This window comes from Fusarium proliferatum, assembly GCF_900067095.1.
Source record: "Fusarium proliferatum ET1 genome assembly, contig: FPRO_scaffold007, whole genome shotgun sequence".
In the NCBI taxonomy this organism is placed as follows: domain Eukaryota; kingdom Fungi; phylum Ascomycota; class Sordariomycetes; order Hypocreales; family Nectriaceae; genus Fusarium; species Fusarium proliferatum.
The window spans coordinates 2,200,092-2,220,945 of NW_022194796.1; the positions used below are offsets into that span (position 1 = coordinate 2,200,092).

Consider the following 20,854-nt stretch of genomic DNA (forward strand, 5'->3'; position numbering starts at 1 on the left):
AATGATAAAAAGAGATCCGTGTCTATGGGCTCGATCGATTGTGACTTATCATAACAGCATCCTGGAGATAGCGACATCATGAATATGCCACCAGTCATCACCATCTACAACCTCCCACCTAGCCCGGCCAGGTGGGACCGGGTCGGAATATTCTACATTATCTTTTGTGTCCTTTGGACCCTCCTGGTTCTGTCTGGTATGACTTTCTGCTGGGCGAATCGCAACAACCCATTACTCAGACTCCGCGGGCTCGTTCTGTCATTCTCCGCGATTGTTCTCCTTCACCTCTACTGGATCCTCGGCCAGATCGTGTACCCAGTCGGACCTACCATACCTATCGTTCTGGCATACGACATACAGTATTTCTTTATGGGAATCTGGTTTCCTCTTGGCATTGCTCTTTTCCACGCATCCAATAGTCGACTTCTTCATGTAGCTAAGCTGCAGAAGAAGTATAGCATTGCAGGTCTGAGAGACCAATTCAATACGGCACAGCCTTATAATTCTTGGTTATGCCGGTTTAAAGGTTTAGAATATACCAAGAAGGTGTTGATTCTCACAGGGATTGGTATGGTCGTTCAGGTCAGTTATCCTTGTTTTGTCATGTTGGACTGTGTGAAATGCTGACTGAGATGTAGGTTATCCTAACAGTTGGCATGTGGCTAGCATGTCGAAAATACCATCCCACCTATGGTATTCCGGGCACCGAGATCAAGAGCCAGACCCTCCCTGAGCAAATAGTTGAGTTAGGCCGGGGCTGGGAGTGGTGGCCCTCTGTACTCTGGCAAGTAGTTTGGACATGGATGGTAAGAACACTTCGAGCCGACAATGGTTCGCTGGTTAACTCTTCTTTCTTCAGGTCGCACCCTTTCTGATTTGGAGGTCATGGAATATACACGATACTATGGGATGGCGAGTACAAACGATCGGCTGCTGCCTCTCCAGGTTAGTACCCAGCCATTCACACGACACAGTATATTCGAGCCATTTTACCAACAGCAATCAACAGTCTACACGCAACACCCATGTTCTTGATTGCAAGTTATGTACCCGCTTTCGCGCCCGTCAACTTCTACTTCCCTCCAAGTTCATGGTAAGTCCACAAATGCCCATACTGTCAATCCAATTACTCACCAAGCCTAGGATTCACGTCTCAATCTTTCTTCTCGAGATCTTTGCTGTTTTCGTCCCAGCTTTCCAAGTCATTAAGCAACGTATTCTCGTCAAGCGCGTCGAGAATCTGAACATGGATTGGTATTCCACGTCCTCAACGTCCACTCTCCGGGAGCTCAATGATCTACGAAGAGGTTCTTCAGTAGCTACGCGTCTCGGCGACAAAGGAGGATATGAATCCTCAGATCAAGAGTTGAAAGACACCCTTCTGACTATCAGCGCTTTCAACTACACCCTCAATAGCAATCCCGGACCTCTGCAAGACTTCTCAGCTCTGAACGACTTCTCGGGAGAGAATATTTCTTTCTTGACTGAGGTCACCAGGTGGAAGATCTCGTGGCGTGCAGAGCCAGACGAGGCAGATGTTCGTGATGCGTATAATGCTGGACTGGATATTTACGCCAACTTTATCAGTCCTCGCGATGCTGAGTTTCCACTGAATCTTGGATCGGCAGATCTCAAGTACATGGAGAAAATGTTCGAAAAAGCTGCACGAGAGACATTTGGACAGGCGGACGTGCATCCAGCTATACCGTTTGAAACAACCACGTCCCTTGAGTCAGCACCTGCTTCAGCCAGGGAGAAACCTACCTATGCTGGCATTGTCCCTGCCGAGTTCGGGCCGGCTATTTTCGATTCCATCGAGCATCATATCAAGCATCTCGTTTTGACAAATACCTGGCCAAAATTTGTCAAGGAAATGCAGTCACGGAGGCGTTCTGTGGAAACAACACGGAGTGGTTATTCGGGTTCGTCCGAGACGTCTATTGTCAGTCAACTTTCGGACAAAATGTCGAAACTCTTTTATCATATTGGTTGATAAGGTCTCGAGCTCTATATACCTATGGTTAATAGTTAATCTTTATCAAAAAGTTGTCAATTGTAATTATCGTTGAATTGAGGGTCTGCCCTATTATGATTGTATCGCTTTTGGATTGCTCTTCAAGCTATTCCTTCCACGCTCTCACCGCGAACCTGATTTTTCTTGCCGTGATATCTTCTCTATTAGTCTCATAAATGCGTGCTAGTGGATGAGTAGCTCTATCATCTCGAGACTTTGAGATAGCTCTAACCTTTACGCTAATGGTATTAGCCTTCCCAATTCAGGCCAAATCACGTGCCATTTGGAGCTTAGATCCAATCGGTTTATTGACTTCTATTTCGTCGTCTCAACCTCGCTTTTGCACTGGCTCATGATGCGTAAATACATGAGCAAACGGCAAAGACCATGCGACTTCTGCCGTTCTCGCAAAACAGCATGCCGGATCGAATCCTCACCTCCATGTCGGTTATGCCAGCAATACGGGAGAGAATGCACCTTTGTAGAGGCTGCGAGGCCTCGGAAGAGGCAGCAAACAGCCGACACGAGCCCTGGATATCATGATGCAAGCAACAAACACGGTTCCTCTAACGAAGTTATCGAAGAGCCTATCACGCCATTCAACCCTGAAGATATCTCACCAGCAGAATCAAGCACATTTCCCGACATCAACATGGACTTCCTTCAAGATCTTGATATGGACGGTCCTGAGTATCAGTTCATGTTCCAAACACCAGATAATAAACCCCCATCAACTGCCGGTGAATCAACAGATGGTTCATACGGCAGGCAATATCCGCTATTAGATGGACATGAGAACCTGCACCCAGAAACGCTTGGGCTCAGTGGAGACATGGATCCTTATGTGCTCCAGCGATATCAGTCAGATGAGCATGGCACCTTCAAGTTCAAACAGCTCGCCATCCGATCAGTCAACAACGAGCCGCCGGTTCAGTTTCTCGTTTCACAGCCATCCCTGTTTACTCAAAGTAGGAAAGAGACCGGACATACTGGCGCGTCGATATCGTCACAAAGAGTTGAGCTTGAAAAGGCCGTTTCGCAAACTATGGGCAAGAGGTTGATGAGTCTTTACAACAGATTCATTGCACCACATTACCCAATATTCTCAACAGAGTCTCCTCCAGATCCCTCCACGAGTGAACCTTGTTTGTTGGCAGCTATATACTCAATCTCTCTCCCCTTCGCCATGTACGACGACCAGCTCTGCATTGACATGGCCTATGACTCACCCGATGCTGAAGACCTAGCACATCTGATCAACACTGCAGTCGCTTTCGACATGCATTCACCAAGTATTTCAACCGTTCAAACTCTATTCCTACTCATTGTTCGACCATCTGTAAACCCACTTGTGTCAGATGCATCGTATCGATGGACAACAATGGGAACCCTAGTCTCAACAGCTACAAACGTTGGGCTGCACCTTGATCCCTCCCTTTGGAATATTCCGTCGGCTCAAATAGCTTTGAGACGAAGACTGTCATTTTTTATCTTCGCGATGGACAAGTGGCTAGCAGCTGCTTTGGGGAGGCCACCGCATATCAACCGCGAGAATTGGCTTGTAGACGAGCTGTCGGCTCAAGATGAGCATGCTTCTGACCTCGATGCGCTGCAATGGGCTGACGCAATGGTCTTTTCAGGCCTAACATCCTCCCTAGCCTCTACTCTCGATCGTCTGTAGTAAGTAGACTTCCACCACCCACCGCTATTTATTGAAGCTGACCTTTTTGCTGCTCTCTTCGATCATCAAGTCTTGCTCAGCGGCCAGGAGAGATGAAAGCAACCGTTCTTGATCTCTCCAAGACTTTGGAACACAGAATGACCAACGAAGCAATGCCAGCAGACTCGAGCAATGACAGCTCGATGGCTGGAATGGCTATCAAGCTCGGCTACTATTACATACAACTACTGATACTGCGCGCTGCCGTGCACGCCCAAAATTCTCACCCTTTAACAACCACCAATTCGGACCAATGGTCTCCACGCGAGAGCCTGAAGACAGTTCTCGAACAATATTCTAACTTTCTCAAAATTCTCAAAAGCGACGAAACAGCAGAGCACTGGCCGCCTTGGTGCCAAAGTGCATTCTCGTCTCTCTGCTTCGCAATGTTGTTCATGTTTGTCTCAGCCACTACCTACGAAGAAGCGCTTTCATCGATGAAGCTTCTTCAAGCGACGCGGAAGCAGATGCGTCTCAAAGCCAATGCCTTTGTTGTTATCCGATTGGGCTTACTGAGGATGGATGCCATCTTTTGGCGAGGGGTCGACCAAGTCCTCAGATTGGAACCGCACGTGAAGCTTGCGCTGGACGCGTCAAAGCCGGCAACATAAAGTTACAGATCTATATAATTCTGTTTACAGTAACGACCTGATAGGAAGGGTGCTCAGAACGTCCTCAATGCTCTTGACGGCATCCAATGCCATACCGTAACCAGCTTGGAAGCCTGTACCACCAGCACCATAATTATGCACAATCACACGTCTGTCTCCATTGATGGGGATCTCCTCACGTTCGATTCTTGCACCACCTTCGCGAGATGGTCGCATGCCCGCAAATGCAGCCAATACCTCGGGTTCCTTCTGTTGCAGCTCTTTACTTAGTTCTGTTGTCCTTTGGAGGATAGACTCGCTCTCGGATGAATACGTGGCGCTGTCACTATTCGTTGTGTCAGTCGTATCCCAAGCTGTAGAACCGAAACGCTTACTCATTGCCCTTTTGCATGTATCCTCCCAAAATGACATTTCCATTTGACCCCGGTCTCGGAATGACATATGTCTCGTAATCCTTGCCGTGACGCATGACGTTGGTACTGACATGAGATGCCCTCACAAGCAGAACTTGACCACGAGTGGGATAACACTTCGCGTCTTGCACGCCTGCTAGCGTCTTTGCTGCGTTGCCTGTGCAGTTAAAGACAACTTTCGTAGCAGGGTTATTATACGCCTCATGGATACTTCCGAGCTTTCGTCGGATGAACCGCACGCCAAACTCTTCTCTTAGTCTGTTGTACAGATACAGGCAGTGAGCTGGCGCGTTGACAGTTAAAGTTGTGAATGCACATCCGAATTTGACTCCTTCGGGAAGCTCTTGTGCAGATAGTGCTCGGAACTGGAAACTGTTAGAGCCTTTTGTGTAGTCTATGACCTTAATGTTGACTCACGTCATCGAGATAATTGGCCATAGCCTTTATCTTGTCATGCGGCACATTGTCATCCCAAAACTCAATTGATGGCGTCCTCTTGACGAAAGACTTTTCAGAGTCTTCTGCAGCCAGCTTCTTCAAGTGCGCATAGCCGTGGCGATCCCATTTTATCGCGTTGGCATCAGTGCCAGAAATGGCAGAAAAATTGCAGCCAGCCCTGTTCTGTTAGTACATAGCACGGCTTGAACTTGTGAGAGACTTACCAAGGAGATGTGTATGATGGAGAAGTGTCGCCGGGGAGGTATTCGGCTATGACTGTGATGTTCTTCCCATACCCTTGTTGGCAGAGAACGAGAGCGACATCGAGACCTATGATTCCGGCCCTTGGATCCTCGTCAGCCAGAACTCGAAGTTTTGAACGGGCGACTTACCCGACGATGACAATGCTATCAGACGCCATTCTCTATCTTGAGGTATAAAATCGATAGATAATTCTCAATTGGAATCGTGGTTGAATTGAGGAATTTACTCCTGTAGGGAGGGCGCTCAAGTTTTATCTTTAGGTTACTGATCTTTTCACGATACCGACTGACAGCCGCGGACAAGTCCGGTTTCGCCTAGCTTCGGCCAACCCTGGTTCATCTCCATCGGCGTAGCACATGATTGGTGGCGTTGGCACAGTTTGACCGCGGGAAACCTCCCCACGGAGACATTGCTGAATCTAGAGATATGAATCGTACGATGACTCAATAATTATCAGCGGCGACTGGCGAAATTGGTTGTAATAAAGAAGAAGAAAAAGCAACTAAGCGAATAGCAATTCACTCTAAGGTATCCTCAATATCAGCCTCAGCGCTGTAGGGTAGTCGGTCGCACCGGCTTCCAAGCAAATGAGACTTTAATTCAGAGCACTTCAACGATCAATGGTTTACAACTCGTTCACAATATAATGCCATCATGGAGATCGCGTGGTCTATGAACTTATCTCATGGACACTTCTCAATAGCTCGGCCGTATCTTCAATGAACTCAAAAGCCTTAGCCAACCCCCTTTCTGGATGGCTGTAGTGCGCAAAAGCATGAGGGCAACCAGCATAGCGCTTCATAGTAACCTCGTTCCCTCCCACCTTCAACAATTGCCCATAGTACTCTCCTTCATCTCTTTCCAGGTCAAACTCTGCGGTGACAATGTGCGCCCGGGGAAGGTTTTTGAAGTTTGGAGCAATTACTGGTGTGAGGATCCACTCATTGTTCAGCTTTTCCTCAAGCTCGTCTGTCAAGTTCCGTCAGTACTACTTTGTCGTTAGAATATCCGTTGTTATGCTTACCAGCATCCTCGCTGACGAAATATTTCAAGAACCATTGCTCTCGCCCGAGAGGTCCCCACGGAACGTCCTTTAGTTGCAAAACACTATCGTAAGGGCAATTCTCTGCTGTGAGTTGCTTTATCTTAGAGCTGCAGTAGCGCATATCTGTGGCTGGGACAATCATGAGCTGCAATTTGATGTCGATGCCCTCGTCGCGAGCAAAGTGTCCTAGAACAGCCGTCATGTGACCACCTGCAGAAAGACCACCGAATGAGACACTCTTCGGATTGACGTTAAGCTCAGCCGCGTTATTTATGGCCTGCATACAGTCAGAAACGTCCTTCATAAGATATGGCTTGGTGTTACCCATTTCACAGCATCCCAGCAGTCATATATGGCTGTTGGATACTTGTACTCCGGGCCCATGCGATAATCAACATCAATGACTTTGATGGATGCCTTGTTGCACATATGTCGACACCATGCCGCCTCAGATTGAAGTCCTCCCAATACCCAACCTCCGCCGTGAAAGTTCAGATGCACAGGAAACGGTCCAGGCCCCTCCGGAGTATAGATCCTCACAGTGATCAAGCCTTCTGGTTTCGTCACTGGGATTTGTCTATCCTCAACATGAAAGACTTCTGGCCCTTTGTATGTCGGATATGTGAAACTGTAATTTGCTGGATTCAGGCGATATTCTTCAATGGTGACTTCATCAGCTCGAATCATGGAACTTCCATGCGTGTTCCATAGTTTCCGCCACTCTGGGTCAAGACCTGGGTATTCATCCGGCCGTATTTCCAAACGCTTGGGGCTGGGAAATGAGGCCGTTACCTCTTCAATTGCTGTCGTAGTATAAGACATGGCCAAGATAACCAAGATGGTAGCAGAAAATCAATAAACTTCACTAGATAAATTCCATTAAGACGCTCTTTTTTCGAGAATACTTATTTTATCTCCCATCTAAACCGCCTCCACCATCGGCGTAACTCCTGATTGGCGGCGTTCTCAACGCCGATCAACCACGCTATCTGGGAAGATAGCGCCAGATAGGCCGTCAAACGCCGCCTATCAGAGCCCACAGCGACGACCCCGCGTTATCTCCCGGCAGGGTTCCCAGCAGAATGGGTCTGCCGACCTGGGGTATGTTTCTCCAACTCATGATGTTTATATACCGGGCATCACATCCCGAGAAATGAAGAATCCACCATCATTCGAGAGTCGAATCATCTCTTTATTACCTCGACCCAGTTTGAGAATATGACGACTGAAGTTAACATGGAGAAGAAGATTGAGAGCAATGCTGGCGATGCTAAGAGCATTGCGGGACGGGAGGAGCAGTGGCAAGGTTTGAGGAGGGTTCCTGATAAGTTGCCCAAGATCGCGTTGTTGATCCTAGCTGTCGAGGTAAGGCCAAAGACCCCTGAAAGATTGAGAGGCTGGGAATTGAAGTGACTGACTCCACGTAGCTCGGTGAGCGATTTACCTACTTTGGTCTCTCCGGACCTATCCAGAATTACATCAAGTTTGTCAAGCAGTCAGATTGAGCCTCACAACCACTGACATTATTTAGCAACCCATATGACCCCAGCTCCGATCTTCCAGGTGCCCTTGGAAAGGGTCAAGCTGTCGCAACAGCCCTCGGCAACTTCTTCAAGTTCTGGGCCTACGCTTCAACAGTCATTGGTGCCATAGTCGCTGGTAAGCCTCTAAACCAACCTCACACAATCGCTCTGTTTTTACTGATGATACCCAGACCAGTATCTCGGTAAATTCCGAGCCATATGCTGCGCATGCGTCATTTATGTCATCGGCCTCGTTATTCTCGTTTCGACTTCAACGCCTACAGCCCTCATTCACAATGCCGGTCTTGGAGGTCTCATCGCTGCTATGATCACTATTGGCCTGGGAACTGGAGGAATTAAGGCCAATGTTACGCCTATGTGTGCTGAGCAGTATCAGCATTCGCATCCCGTTCTCAAGACACTTAAGTCAGGCGAGGAGGTCATCGTTGATCCAGAGCTCACAGTGCAGAGGCTTTTCATGTGGTAAGACAGGTTTGCTCGGTCTTGGATATATACACGCTAATAGATGTCAGGTTCTACTGGGTCGTCAACATTGGTGCCCTTTCACCGCTCATCACAGTCAACGTAGAAGCTCACCATTCTTTCTGGCTGGCATACTTGGTCCCGTTAATGTGGGTCTAATGTCTTTGACCCAGATATATCTCCGAAATCTAATGATCTCAAACAGTGCCATTCTTATTTCCGCCGCTGTCTTCATCTCAGGCCGAAACAAGTATATCCGCGTCCCCCCAGTTGGCTCAGCTATTCTCGATGCATGCCGCACAACTAGCATCGCTATCAAGGAGAAGGGGTTCAATAATGCACGACCGTCAGCCCTTAGAGCAACAGGCCACAACGAAAAGTACCCATTGGCCAGTCAAGAGAGATACACTGATGAGTATGTCGGAGATGTGCAGCGGGGACTCAAGAGCTGCAAGGTATGTGACCCGTTTCATGACTTTCAGCGTGAATACTTACAGCAGCGTCCAGATGTTCTTGTTCTTCCCGTTCTACTTTATCTGCTGGAACCAGATGTGGAACAACCTCATCTCTCAAGCTGGTACCATGGCTCTTCACGGAACACCCAATGATCTGCTCCAGAACCTGGACCCTATCGCTCTTTGCTTCTTCATTCCTTTCCTTGACTGTAAGTTACCTTTAGAACGCCTCTTCATCTACTATTCCTAACAAGACGTTCTAGTGATTGTATACCCCCTCCTGCGAAAGTATAGAATCGACTTTGACCCGGTGACCCGCATCTTCATGGGTTTCATGTTCGCCTCGATCTCAATGGCATACGCATGCGTTCTTCAACATTACATCTACAAATCACCACCAAACAGCATCCACGTTTGGATTCAAGCCCCATCATACATCCTCGTGGCCTTGTCCGAAGCCTTTGTTATCATCACAGGTCTCGAGTTAGCCTTTACTCAAGCCCCCAAGAAGTAAGCCTACATATTTCTTGCACATTGATGCGTGTGCTGACCAAGACCTTCCAGCCTCCGATCTGTCATCTCAGCTCTGTTCTGGCTGACCATCGCTGTTGCTGCCGCGATCTGCATTGCCCTCGGCGCAGTTTCTCAGGACCCATATCTCGTGTGGATGTATGGAGCAGTGGGAATATCTGGATTCATTGCTGGCTGCGCATTTTACGCTTGCTTCTATAAAGGGCGGAAACAACATCTTTCCCGAGATGAGATTGTTATCGAAGGTAGTTCAGGGAACTAGAATTTATAAGAGTGTATAGATCAGTACCTTAAAATAATAGCTGCTTTAAAATTAAGCCTCAAGACTATACAAAGATTCTTACTATTATTAGATTCTTTAAGATAATAAAATAACGCTAACAATTTATTTGGCTGCCGCTTAATTTCTCATGCGACCCGACTAAGATTTCGTAAGAAGATTTCCTTCATCATGAAGAACTACTGTATCCAGAGGAGACGAAACCTGGGTTATTGTTTCAATAGACCGCGTGATGAAAGGACCATCGCTCCCAGAGCTCCCGATACCACGTCCATTTGACTGCAACCTATGCAACATCGCTCGCGTAAGCTGGCGTGTATGAGGCATGCAAGATACCGTGATTCCCACACAGAGCTCGATGTAAGACCAGAAGATGACATCGTTTCCGTTTTGGGCTAACATAATATGTCAGTACATAAAAGCATGAAGGGATTCGTTTGTTCTCACTTGACTTGCTTATATCGGTAATGTACTCTACCATTTTATATAGCTTGAGAGCACAAACAATAGTCAAGCTGAATACAACACGTTAGCGGTTTCTACTACAATACAAAGTTATTTTTACTCACAATATGCCAACACTAAACATTGCTATTACACCTAGCTTCTTACTGATCTTCAGCCCCAATTTGTATAACTGAGAAATCGGCAAGATAAGCATCCAGATATCCAGGGCTAGATTCAAACAAGCCTGCACCAGCGATGGCCACGATATATAATGCATACTCTCGCCGATCACCTTGTCTTCCCATGCCTTCCATATACCCAAGAGCACGGGTGCTTGTATCAAAGTGAGCACTACAAATGTCAGTCCAAACAGGGCATTGCATGCCACAGTCCACTTGACCACTCTCTGGAAGGTTTCGTCTGGGAAGATCTGAAGATACAAAAGTAAAATGGAGGTTTTTATACATGTTAGGGCAATGTGGTAAAGTAGTCCGAATGCAAAGAAGTACTGAGTCTTGTTAGAATAACGAGCTAAGAACCGAATCTTGGTGCTTACTCTGAAGAACATTGCTACTTGTCGATGCGAGAGATTTTCAAAATCCTTGCCTAATCCCTGTTCTAGCACTGTTGATGATGAGTGAGCAAGATCCTATGCCAGCCTCGGTTTCCACTCACACAATTGGTAGAACACGCAAATAGGACTCAAAACAGCCTGGAAACAATCAGTGAGAACTCTTGTCCAGTGAAACCTATTGCTCTTACTGCTGATACTGAAATAAGTGTATCGTCTATACCCCAAAAAGTCGGCCCAAGGATTTTGCATGTAATTCGCAGGACGTAAAAGACAACGGCCAGCGTCGTCATGATTATGCCAGTGACTTGGAACTCGATGTATTGGTCCATCGGAGGAATGCCGCATGCCTCTTTGGAAATCCGAGTAAACTCTGTGTTAATATTGTTAATAGCCTGAATCTCATGATATGCCGCCCGAATGTGAAGTCGTTTATTACCCATCATTTCACCAAAAAGACATCGTTTTGCCACGCAATCCCCCAGTACCCTGGCAAACGCTTTATCATGGCATAGTTCGGCTTGAGTTTTGAGCGAAAACGCCGGGTCGCTGAAACTCTCGAGTGCGCATTTGACCTGATGTTATCCGTTAACAACAGATGGAGAGTAAAAGAGAGGGGGAAGATGAACTGACACCGCACTCAGGCGCATCGCTTGTTGAACTACTTGACTGAGTGAAAGCACCACAGAATAAATAAACCAAGAGACAGAGAGAAAGAAGACCAGGCCTGCGAAGAGCTTTGGACATTTCGGTAGAGGTTGACTTGTTTGAACAAAGTTCCGGTCGCGAAAGGGACTGAACGGAAAGAAAGAAAGACCGGGAATACCTTTTACATTATAACATATTGCAGTTCGCGACAAATGCTCCGGATGATAACGCCATGGCTTTGTATAGTAGGCGATTGAATGCCGGAATTGGTAACGCGCCAGGAGTCGAGATCTGAAATGTGGCTTAATGGCGGATACGAACTGGTTCGATCAATCATAAGGCTGTATAAGAAAAGCTTATCTTTACCAATAATATCTAGTATGTACAAGACGAGGGCAATATCTAGTGACAAAGGCGTAGAAATTCCTCATGCCATTCCAGTCAACAGAGGCCTGCAGATCAGCCAGCGCCCGCAAAAACATCAGATAGACTTGACCCCTGTCAAAGCAGGTCTCGAGGCACTAAAGTATCATGTTGTGGCTCAATAAACGGCTTAGGAACTACGGCGTGTTGGCATGGAGAACCGTTTAATCAGAATAAGCCGTGCAGATTGACCCGGAATGTTGCTCCCAACAGTACCTAACTCCAACGCTGGACTCGCGTGCTGCTCTGAAGAAGTGGAACTGAATAGATTTATATGCTTTAAAGTACTGTTAGTAGTTTGAAGCGGCTCAGAGCAGTTGAAAGTAGTATAAACTAAGGTAGGTAGAGTGGCCGTTTCGTTTATAGATCCTTTCAAAAGAGTAACAGACCTTCGGTAGTGCAAATGTGACCTAAAAAAGACTCAAATTCTCATCAAGCCAGTAAAGGATCGCAAAGCAATCATCGGAGCTGATAAAATTGGCCTCTGTTTGCGCCTCCGCAGATAATTTTGGAACGAATATCAACCCACTCTTAGTTTTGATCTGTCAGAAAACCTCTACCATGCATGGAAATCTGGTTTTATAAAGTGAAATTGGATTCAAGCGTCAGACTTATTCTGACGTGCGAGGCGCGTGATCGTATTCTGACACTTTCAAGATCTAATGGCTATATCTGACTGTAGATCAATATGGACAGATCGGAACCCTTGCTCCCGCTCCCGGAAATCTCACGTTATAAAACGCGTGCCAAGGGACCCATCAGTGAGAGTTATCGAAGCTGAACGAATGATAAACCTTTTGTTTTTGGCTGAGCCTCACTTTGGTCCCCCAAGCGCATCAGAAATTACCTAACAAATAACTGATTGATCAAGGCACCCACTGCATATCCTCCGTATGCCTCGTGGAGCGAGACTCACTGTCGGATTCCTCCTGATATCACGGGATAAATTTATGGATCAACTTCTGATAATTGAATAGAATCGAGATGTTGAAAATCACGATAAATGCCGCTCTTCGTCTTCCAAGAATTCAGACTCAGCAACTCACACCACTAGGTCTGCTTCAAATCATCTTTCACATCTCGCGACTCGAACAAATCCATCACCATGCACTCTGCCTGGGTACACATCACCTGCGTCCCAAACAGTCCCTCAGCTGATGATAACAGACTCTCATTACCCTCCTTCTTGCGTCTTCGGCTCCATCCACGTTGGGCGGCAAGTGTAATGCTCCACGCGAAGCCGAAGAGAACAACAACTGCCTGGGAGGTTCCTACAACGACTGTGTAGCGAGGAACAACTAGCTGTGCACGGGTGAATGCTTTGGCCAGCCTGCTGGTGGAGCTAGTGCCCCATGCTACACTGGCCGCACCACTGGGAACCAGCAGTACTGCGCTGGCTAATGCGTGAATATTGGCAGCTGTGATGACTGCATCAAAAGTCTCCAGGAAACGGGCGCTGCGGGATCCGATGAGCAACACAAGAAGACTTGCAGTCAGGAAGGTAAGGGATGCCGTAGAATCTGTGAGGAGTTCCCGTTTACTAATGTAAGCTGCAGGTGACTCGTACTATTGCAACTGTGACTCTAAGTCATCGCGAGGTACTCTGGTAGACTAGATTTCACGTGTACCTACTTAAGGGGTATTGCATGCTCTTGTTGACTAGATTTAGAGCCTACAGTATAAATATCACGCCAATCCTCTCAAATTCGAACTCAACATGCTACCTGGCCGGTTGCTGGCCGCAAGGTTAGAATTTAGGATGGAAGCTAATATGAAGAACCGTGAATGGTGAAGAAATACGATGCCTTCCTAACTAAGTTCATTGTGCTGGCTATACACTCTCGGCCAGATGTATCAACCGCCAATACCAGATCCAGTTCACAGTTTAGACATTATGTCAGAGTGCTTGACCAATTACTATAGCATAAATATGCCTAGAAACTTTGTTACGATACTCTACCAATTTACCAACCAAAGCCATGGCCTGACACCGTAGCTTTAAATGTTTGCGCACGCTGAATATTATTTTTAAGGACAGGATGCCCCTCAGTAGGTCAACACACGGAACTCTCCTAGTAACGAGATATTTTTCGGCTTCTCATCACATTGTGATCTCCATCAACTTGACCAAACTTCACCTCCCGTCCAGCAAGAAACACCGATAAAATGGTCCACTGGCACTCGTTACCTGCCGAGATCCGCTGCATGATCTTGGAGACCCTGATAGCACACAAAGGAACCGGACTCTTCGCTTCCGTCTCAAATGAATGGCGAACATTCATTGAACAGAAGACATTTTCTCACATCAGACTTCACCCCGAGTGTCTCGACCACCTCGAGCAGCTCAACAATCACTATAGGGGGCTGATTAGGCATCTCTGGCTCAATATAAAGCTCAACGGATATACCTGTCGATCATGCCGGAAGAGAGAGTCAATGACATTGTCATACTCCATTGCAAGAATCCTGAGAGAAGCCATCACTAGGCTGTTCTCCGTCTTGACAATTTGGAGGGAGCCTTTGACTCTGGAATTTAATGTTTACTGCCCGAGCGACTCACAGCACTGGTTTAAGAATAGTTACTTTGGAGCTCCTGGCGAAGATAAATTCGAGTGTCAAGAGCCTAGTGACGATCCCATCCACGATCCCGACCACGGGTGGTTTGAAGGTACTATCACTGAAGCGCCACCAGACGATGCTCTACGACGCCCTTTTGGACTATCTGAGTTGAGATTTCCGGAGAGTCTCCCTTCGGTCAATGCCGTGACTAAATTTGTCTTACGCCGCCAGTGCCGTCAGCAACTCAATCCTGAAATTTTACAGTATCTTTGGTCAAGGTTACCAAACCTGGAGGAGATCAGCTACGAACCGTGGCAGTCACACATGAACCCAGTACAGCAAGTCTCGGATATAGGCAAGTAATCAATACAACAAAATGATGATACAGCACTGACAGAATGAATAATAGGCTTTGTAAACACGATCCACAGCATCCCAGCAAGTGTTAAAAAAGTCACCATATTCGAAGATTTTAATGAGAACTTTCTGGAACTATATGCTCTTGGTAGAGGCATTTCAGCATACCTAAATCCAGAACGAGTCAGACTTCCTTTTAGCGTGCTGGGCGCGGCATCTGCCATGAGAAGTCAGCGGCTCGAACATCTTTCCGTCGCGTTCATGATCGATGCTCACCATTTCTTCGACGCATGCCTATCAAGTTGGAGATGGCCTCGGCTGAAAACTCTCACATTGACAGCCCGGGGGATCGCCATGGATAGCGTCCGTCAGACCAACAAGATCTTCCAAACTGCCGCACGAGTCGCACTCAACATGCCTGAGCTTCAGACACTGATTATATGGCACGGAGAAAGGAGAGAAGCTTGTGCTTTTACCTATCGCCGAGCTCATGGTTCGATATGCTGGCAAGGCACACGAGATGTGAGGCTGGAGGTGAAGACTCTTGAGGCTTGGGAGAAAGTAGCCGTCAAATACACTGGGAGAGTGCTCACAGTTGACACAAAGCTGTTCATGGAGGATATCACGTCTCATGGGGATGCTGTTCATCATTTGGGTCTACATCATGTCGTCGACAGAGTGTCGCTACAGCAAATTCGAGTTGAGAACCGAGTTTCTTGGCTTACAGTCATATAGAGAAAGGAAACTGCTGAACTAGGAGGGATTAGCCTAATTGTTTGGAAGGTTTATTCTAGTCTACCTAAACGTATTCATCATTTAGAATAATGGCCCTACGCTTTCGCTCTTATCCACTCGTCTGAACGACAAACAACACGTCTAGCTCGCAAGTGCCATCGCTGCTACCAACGCCAAACGGTGCATCCTATAACGAACAAGATACTTTACTAGAAGGCCCCGGCAGCCTGCGTATGGTCCTGTCAAGAGGAATGACCCCGAAACATCTCAAACTCTAATTACAACGTCACGCTCCGGGAACATGGTACCTGGTAAGTCGCAATCTCCATTGCAGATTCTCTGACCAGAGACTGAGCGCTATTTCCCACCCTAGACCCGCGGAGATGGCGGAGAGGCCGAGCGTAACGGTTAAGGCTTAGTCTTGGGCGAAAACACGCTTATGATTTGCTTGTTGGTCAATCCCTGTTTCAGCTCCTGTGCTTGAGGTCACTGAATGTCAGCAAACAAGGACTAGCTTCCAGCCCCATCCCACCCTAGCAGTGAACACCGCAGCTGTGGAAGAGACAGCTTGAGGGTAAGATAGTAAAGAGTATGGAATTTCAACTACACAAGCTCAATTGCAATGGACCATTAGACATCAAGTCAAGGTAGTATCCAACGCTTGCATTCTCATTTACTAGAACAGTCCACGGCTCGCGATTGAGAGTCGGCTGCAGCTTCGCGGCAACGTAAGACATCCTGAGACACTAACCCACCATCTAGCCGGGATTAAGGTATGTCAACCAACAAATGTAACCTTGCTGTGCATATATAATAGAGGAAGATACCATCCAACACACCCCTTAACCATCTCTCCCCATTACAAATCCTTAGAATCTCCTCATCTCTTGATTCGCATAGATAAATGGCGTGGAGACGCTCCAAACTATCTGCTGTGGGCTTCTTCTACGATGAAGACTTGCAAAGCCTTGCCCACATGTCGGTTCCCCCTCACGTCGAAACGCTTCGCCAGTCAATGCTCGACTTTGCATGCCAGGACCAAGGCCCGCCCTCTGAAGAGTGTATCCAGATCCAATATTTGGCCAAAATCAATTTTGATGGCGGATACGACGAAAAGACTTGGCAAGACTTTTTTCGACAGAACTTCTTTGATGTACTTTTGAAAGATACTTCGGGATCACAAGGTGTTTCGCGCAAGGTCTCACGGTGCAACTACTATTATGACGCTGCAAGGACTAGCACCGATGCTTTGTGGACAACATTCAGAGAGAAGTTGGAAGGTGATCGAATTAGAACGCTTCCCAAGGCCGACTTTGTCTTCTATCTCCCGATATACCACTTGGCCGCCGAATCTCCTATACCTCGAATCACTGATCACAGAGGTCGGGAATGGAACAAAGAACCAGCGTCATCTCTTGTAGAGAACTTCTCCTGGTCTACTCTAAAAGGGCTCTATATGCACGGGCTACGTCCCTCTCCTTTCAGGATTTTTGGCAATGAGGAACCCCTCGAAGCAGATTTGAAGTGCTATCCATGGCTTGTTGTTGAGTGTAAGAGTGGCAAGAAAACCCTGAATGAGAGTCAGCGATTGGCAGAATGGGAGACTGTCTGTTGCCAAGCACTCAATGCTAGCGCGTGCGCCGTTAAGTTGAACCAGATTGCCGCGAGGTATGCCGTTGACTTGCTCAAGCAGACGCATATTCCTCCAATTCCAGCTGTGACTACAGTCGGCACCAAGGTCAGTGTCTGGATAACGTACTTTGCACAAGACTTCATGGCGTATTACCATAAAGAGCGCTCTTACATGTCTTACTGCAAACAAGATCAAGGTTATGTAAGTACAAAGCCCAGAGTCTGGAACTAAGCTCTAATGATGATTTATCTTAGATGATGCAACGGATCTGGGAGGGAGATATGACTGAGATTCGAGACATTAGGGAATTCCAGCTTATACTCGAAAACACATATACTTGGGCTATGCGGGTATACAAGCTTCAGATAAATGGGTTTATCGACTATTGGAGGGCAGCCCACTGCAGCATCGATTCTACTCCATGGAGCATGCCACAAAGACGCGCCCAGTTGAGAGAAGGGTCCTCTTCACAGCCAGATACTCCATCTGCCAACCAAATCAGACATGCTTCTACTACGAACACCAGAGCGGAGACAACTACCGTACTTGGCAGGACTCGGGGAACACGCAACGCTCCCAGGGCTCCCAATAATCCCAAAGCACGAGTGAACCAGGCTTTAGCACTTGCACGAGTTATTGAGATCTCAAGCGGATCTGAATCGTGTGAAGACTCGGATACTGAGGATGCTGAGGATGCCGAGGACACTGAGGATATCTCTGCCTACTCACCTTCAAGTACACCCTCAACAGTCCTTTTTACGGCAAGCGAGGGAAGGTCTGTACAAGGCTCAGTAGGTCCTCCTTCAGCCCGCAGTTCAGCCCGCAGCTCAAGTCGCCCTCTTTCGATCCGGAGCTCCCAGGGTACTCCTTCGGGGCGTTCCATAAGGGCCCCAGCTTCGGCTAGCTCAAGAAGCCAGGTTTCTGTCAGCAGCTCTGTGGACCCTCTTCTTGATTCTGCGAACAACGACGGTTCGGGTTACGCTCCACAACAAAATGTGCGAAAGGTCTTTCCAGATACGTGCCCCAGGTGTCAGAGAACAAGAAGGTTTTTCCATAATTGCCACCTATAAATATAGGGATCGGACAAGGACAATCAAGTCAGACCTTTGGTCCCCAGGCTGGCTATTCAGTATATGTACCAGAGTGGGCAATCTCAAATAAGCAGCTCTGTAATAGCTCATGTTTTTAAGCTCATCACATAATATCACGTTCTTTCAATTGAGCTCTTTACAAAATGATATCACATTCTCCTGGTGCGTGCACACCGTGATATTAGCACTTGAACTCAAGCATTATGTGAATAAAGTGGGTTTGGCACAAGATTTCAAGCTAGAGCGCAGGTAACCTGTGAGTTGAGATCTGGATTGAGATCAAGCCATGGTGAGGTATACGAGGACTTGACTTTCCAGGACCACTTGGAGAAACTAGATTCAATCTCTCTCCTAGTGACGCATCAATGCTATGCATATTATGCCCACAGTATTCAAGGTTCACATGAGAGCATCAGGCCAGCTTCGAGCAAGGCGCGATTAACACGGAAACATGAGGGATAAGAAACGACATATTCTAGATTGTCTCATGACTCTCGCATCGACAGCGCACTTTGGGAGAAGATCGTGTTTCTACCTGAGAGACGGTGGGCATGCTATATTGTGGTGGACGCCGCTTAGAGAGATGATTTAATGACCTATGACTTGTCCGGATTATTGACGCAATGGACCGAGTTCACTGTGTCGAGGTGCAGATCGTTAACGTCTCTTGATACATAAATGCTAGAACCTTTGCAATTCTTCTTCCTAGGAAATATTAGCATCAGTAGGTCAGATGCAAACCAACAAGAGTCTTACTCATATAAGTAGCAGAACGTACTGCGACGAAGGTGGATGCTGTTGACCTTGAACTTGCTGCCAGAGAATTAGTGTCGCCAGGTTAGATTATTGACGCAAAATATACCTAGATCCAACATTGCCACATCCGTAGCCGTGAACATCTTCATGCGATCCTTTGAGGTTCTTCTGATTATAAACCCTAGCCTGCCGAAGGGTAAGTTATTACTTAGGCGCCAACCAGCTAAAGTGAAAGAAACTTACGGTGATCACATCTGTCGCAGCAGCTACGACAGCAAGGTAGGAAATAAAGGTAATAATCTGCATTGCTGTTATATAAAGTAGTGCGGCTGACAAGAAAGATTAAACAGCTCACTAACAGTCATGATGAAAAAAGGGGATATAGCGAGGCTATAAAGACATTCATGAGGGAGGCTTTTAGGCAAGGGTAATGGAAGTCGGCAGCGAAAACGGAGCCATGGGTCGCGGCAAATAGTTGCCGAGCATCTAATCATGTCAACGGAAGCAGAAGATAGGCGCTGTGGCTTAAAAGGATCTGCCAGGCTAGCCTAATTACGCATAAGCTGATGGTTATTTATCAGGTCAATACTACGCTGTTCTCATCGTGCATGGCCCGAAACGCGCTGCTTCTTATTAGATTATGCTGGGGTTCATTTACTGTCGTTTTCGCAGCGGAAACATTCCGCGCAACTACAGTTAACAATATTTGAGTATGAATGTCGCTGGCAAGCGAAAGACTTGGAAGGCTTTGCATCTCTTGATATCGTTTATTCAAACACTACTTTTCTATCCGCTATCTCAAATCGCAAGAGCTTACAGCTCACATTGGTGAAGAGGATTATGCTCACGTATGTCCTCAAGCTGCTCTTCAGTATATTAACCTCAATCACAGTCTTGTCAGGATCGGAATTTCCATGTTCTCGAATCATTTGTTAATGAAAATACTTGAATTTACGCAATAGGCATTTCATAGAAGGAGGAGATCTGGCCCGGCTGGATGGTGATCATGCCGGCACTTCCTACAGGCGCCATCTGTCAATACATTCTAATTACGATTAGTAGACATGGCAAAATAAAATTCTCAAAGAAACGTTTGCACCTCTGTTCCAGTGTTCTGATCATTGACATGCCTATTATCTCGCTGGGGACCGTGTAATCCAGAGGTTCACACCCTAAGAATACAGGCCTATACCTTTTTTAATCGGAAAGGGAAATAATGGCTTTATAGTAGTACAGGACTTATTTAAGCTTATTCCTAAGCTTATAGTGGCAGATCGGTCCGCAATTGCAGAACTTAAAAGTGCAATAGGTGGAGGGCCAGGGTTAGACCAGGTAGCTAAGAGTAACTACACTTACGAGCTCCACGAAATGCTAGCGTTGGTATGTACAACTGTCAGGAGAATAGTGGCAAGTGGGTCAATTACAGCATGGGCCAAGCTGAAGATACGGCAATATTGCTGAGTAGCACAGTTCCCTGAGTATCATACAGACCGTTTTAGCGATCTTTGGCTGATGGGGAAATTCTGGAACGCTCCATCTTAGTGTCTCACCTGTTTATAGGAAGCCTAGGGGAGGAAAGAAAACACAGAACCTTAATCGCAAATGACAAAAAGCTTTAGGTAAATTTAGATGAATTTAGGATATCTTTTGCTGAGTTTATTTTGACACGCCATATCAAGGTCCGGTGTTTTCTTGCTCCCAGAGGGACGCGAATAACGAAGCCTTACCGCATCAAACGCTCGCGTTATTGTCAGCCAGCCACTTTCTGGGTCTCGAACCGACTATGAACGCCAAATCCCACAGCCATCAAGTTACCCCTCCCATATCTGACTTGCATATCACGCCTCGATCAGATTC

The 20,854-nt window shown here is 46.9% G+C and overlaps 10 protein-coding genes across 10 annotated transcripts; 6 read left to right on the plus strand and 4 right to left on the minus strand.

Moving 5' to 3' along the window:
- Positions 1 to 78: 78 nt before the first annotated feature.
- Positions 79 to 1,993, plus strand: FPRO_07446 (uncharacterized protein; the record flags this gene model as incomplete). The annotated part of the gene is made up of 5 exons (XM_031234497.1): positions 79 to 582; positions 639 to 806; positions 860 to 945; positions 1,010 to 1,093; positions 1,144 to 1,993. 5 exons carry the CDS (start codon positions 79 to 81, stop codon positions 1,991 to 1,993), a joined length of 1,692 nt encoding a protein of 563 aa, XP_031084228.1.
- A 376-nt stretch (positions 1,994 to 2,369) lies between these two features.
- On the plus strand, positions 2,370 to 4,345 carry FPRO_07445 (related to DAL81-transcriptional activator for allantoin and GABA catabolic genes; the record flags this gene model as incomplete). The annotated part of the gene is made up of 2 exons (XM_031234498.1): positions 2,370 to 3,694; positions 3,766 to 4,345. The coding sequence occupies 2 exons, from the start codon at positions 2,370 to 2,372 to the stop codon at positions 4,343 to 4,345; spliced, it is 1,905 nt and encodes a 634-aa protein (XP_031084229.1).
- Positions 4,346 to 4,369: 24 nt separating this feature from the next.
- Positions 4,370 to 5,617, minus strand: FPRO_07444 (putative D-amino-acid oxidase; the record flags this gene model as incomplete). The annotated part of the gene is made up of 5 exons (XM_031234499.1): positions 4,370 to 4,670; positions 4,720 to 5,123; positions 5,176 to 5,374; positions 5,421 to 5,540; positions 5,589 to 5,617. The coding sequence occupies 5 exons, from the start codon at positions 5,615 to 5,617 to the stop codon at positions 4,370 to 4,372; spliced, it is 1,053 nt and encodes a 350-aa protein (XP_031084230.1).
- Positions 5,618 to 6,130: 513 nt separating this feature from the next.
- FPRO_07443 (uncharacterized protein) lies at positions 6,131 to 7,327 on the minus strand (the record flags this gene model as incomplete). Its single annotated transcript, XM_031234500.1, has 3 exons — positions 6,131 to 6,429; positions 6,485 to 6,782; positions 6,830 to 7,327. The coding sequence occupies 3 exons, from the start codon at positions 7,325 to 7,327 to the stop codon at positions 6,131 to 6,133; spliced, it is 1,095 nt and encodes a 364-aa protein (XP_031084231.1).
- A 396-nt stretch (positions 7,328 to 7,723) lies between these two features.
- FPRO_07442 (putative PTR2-Di-and tripeptide permease) lies at positions 7,724 to 9,759 on the plus strand (the record flags this gene model as incomplete). Its single annotated transcript, XM_031234501.1, has 9 exons — positions 7,724 to 7,870; positions 7,933 to 7,988; positions 8,037 to 8,164; positions 8,220 to 8,511; positions 8,562 to 8,660; positions 8,717 to 8,966; positions 9,019 to 9,175; positions 9,230 to 9,476; positions 9,531 to 9,759. 9 exons carry the CDS (start codon positions 7,724 to 7,726, stop codon positions 9,757 to 9,759), a joined length of 1,605 nt encoding a protein of 534 aa, XP_031084232.1.
- Positions 9,760 to 9,918: 159 nt separating this feature from the next.
- FPRO_07441 (uncharacterized protein) lies at positions 9,919 to 11,542 on the minus strand (the record flags this gene model as incomplete). Its single annotated transcript, XM_031234502.1, has 8 exons — positions 9,919 to 10,172; positions 10,225 to 10,292; positions 10,390 to 10,575; positions 10,620 to 10,732; positions 10,781 to 10,848; positions 10,900 to 10,936; positions 10,987 to 11,370; positions 11,429 to 11,542. The coding sequence occupies 8 exons, from the start codon at positions 11,540 to 11,542 to the stop codon at positions 9,919 to 9,921; spliced, it is 1,224 nt and encodes a 407-aa protein (XP_031084233.1).
- A 1,429-nt stretch (positions 11,543 to 12,971) lies between these two features.
- Positions 12,972 to 13,168, plus strand: FPRO_07440 (uncharacterized protein; the record flags this gene model as incomplete). Its single annotated transcript, XM_031234503.1, has 2 exons — positions 12,972 to 12,986; positions 13,034 to 13,168. 2 exons carry the CDS (start codon positions 12,972 to 12,974, stop codon positions 13,166 to 13,168), a joined length of 150 nt encoding a protein of 49 aa, XP_031084234.1.
- Positions 13,169 to 14,032: 864 nt separating this feature from the next.
- Positions 14,033 to 15,517, plus strand: FPRO_07439 (uncharacterized protein; the record flags this gene model as incomplete). Its single annotated transcript, XM_031234504.1, has 2 exons — positions 14,033 to 14,784; positions 14,857 to 15,517. 2 exons carry the CDS (start codon positions 14,033 to 14,035, stop codon positions 15,515 to 15,517), a joined length of 1,413 nt encoding a protein of 470 aa, XP_031084235.1.
- Positions 15,518 to 16,421: 904 nt separating this feature from the next.
- Positions 16,422 to 18,220, plus strand: FPRO_07438 (uncharacterized protein; the record flags this gene model as incomplete). Its single annotated transcript, XM_031234506.1, has 2 exons — positions 16,422 to 17,351; positions 17,405 to 18,220. 2 exons carry the CDS (start codon positions 16,422 to 16,424, stop codon positions 18,218 to 18,220), a joined length of 1,746 nt encoding a protein of 581 aa, XP_031084236.1.
- A 617-nt stretch (positions 18,221 to 18,837) lies between these two features.
- Positions 18,838 to 19,303, minus strand: FPRO_07437 (uncharacterized protein; the record flags this gene model as incomplete). Its single annotated transcript, XM_031234507.1, has 4 exons — positions 18,838 to 18,946; positions 18,998 to 19,054; positions 19,104 to 19,183; positions 19,241 to 19,303. 4 exons carry the CDS (start codon positions 19,301 to 19,303, stop codon positions 18,838 to 18,840), a joined length of 309 nt encoding a protein of 102 aa, XP_031084237.1.
- Positions 19,304 to 20,854: the final 1,551 nt, after the last annotated feature.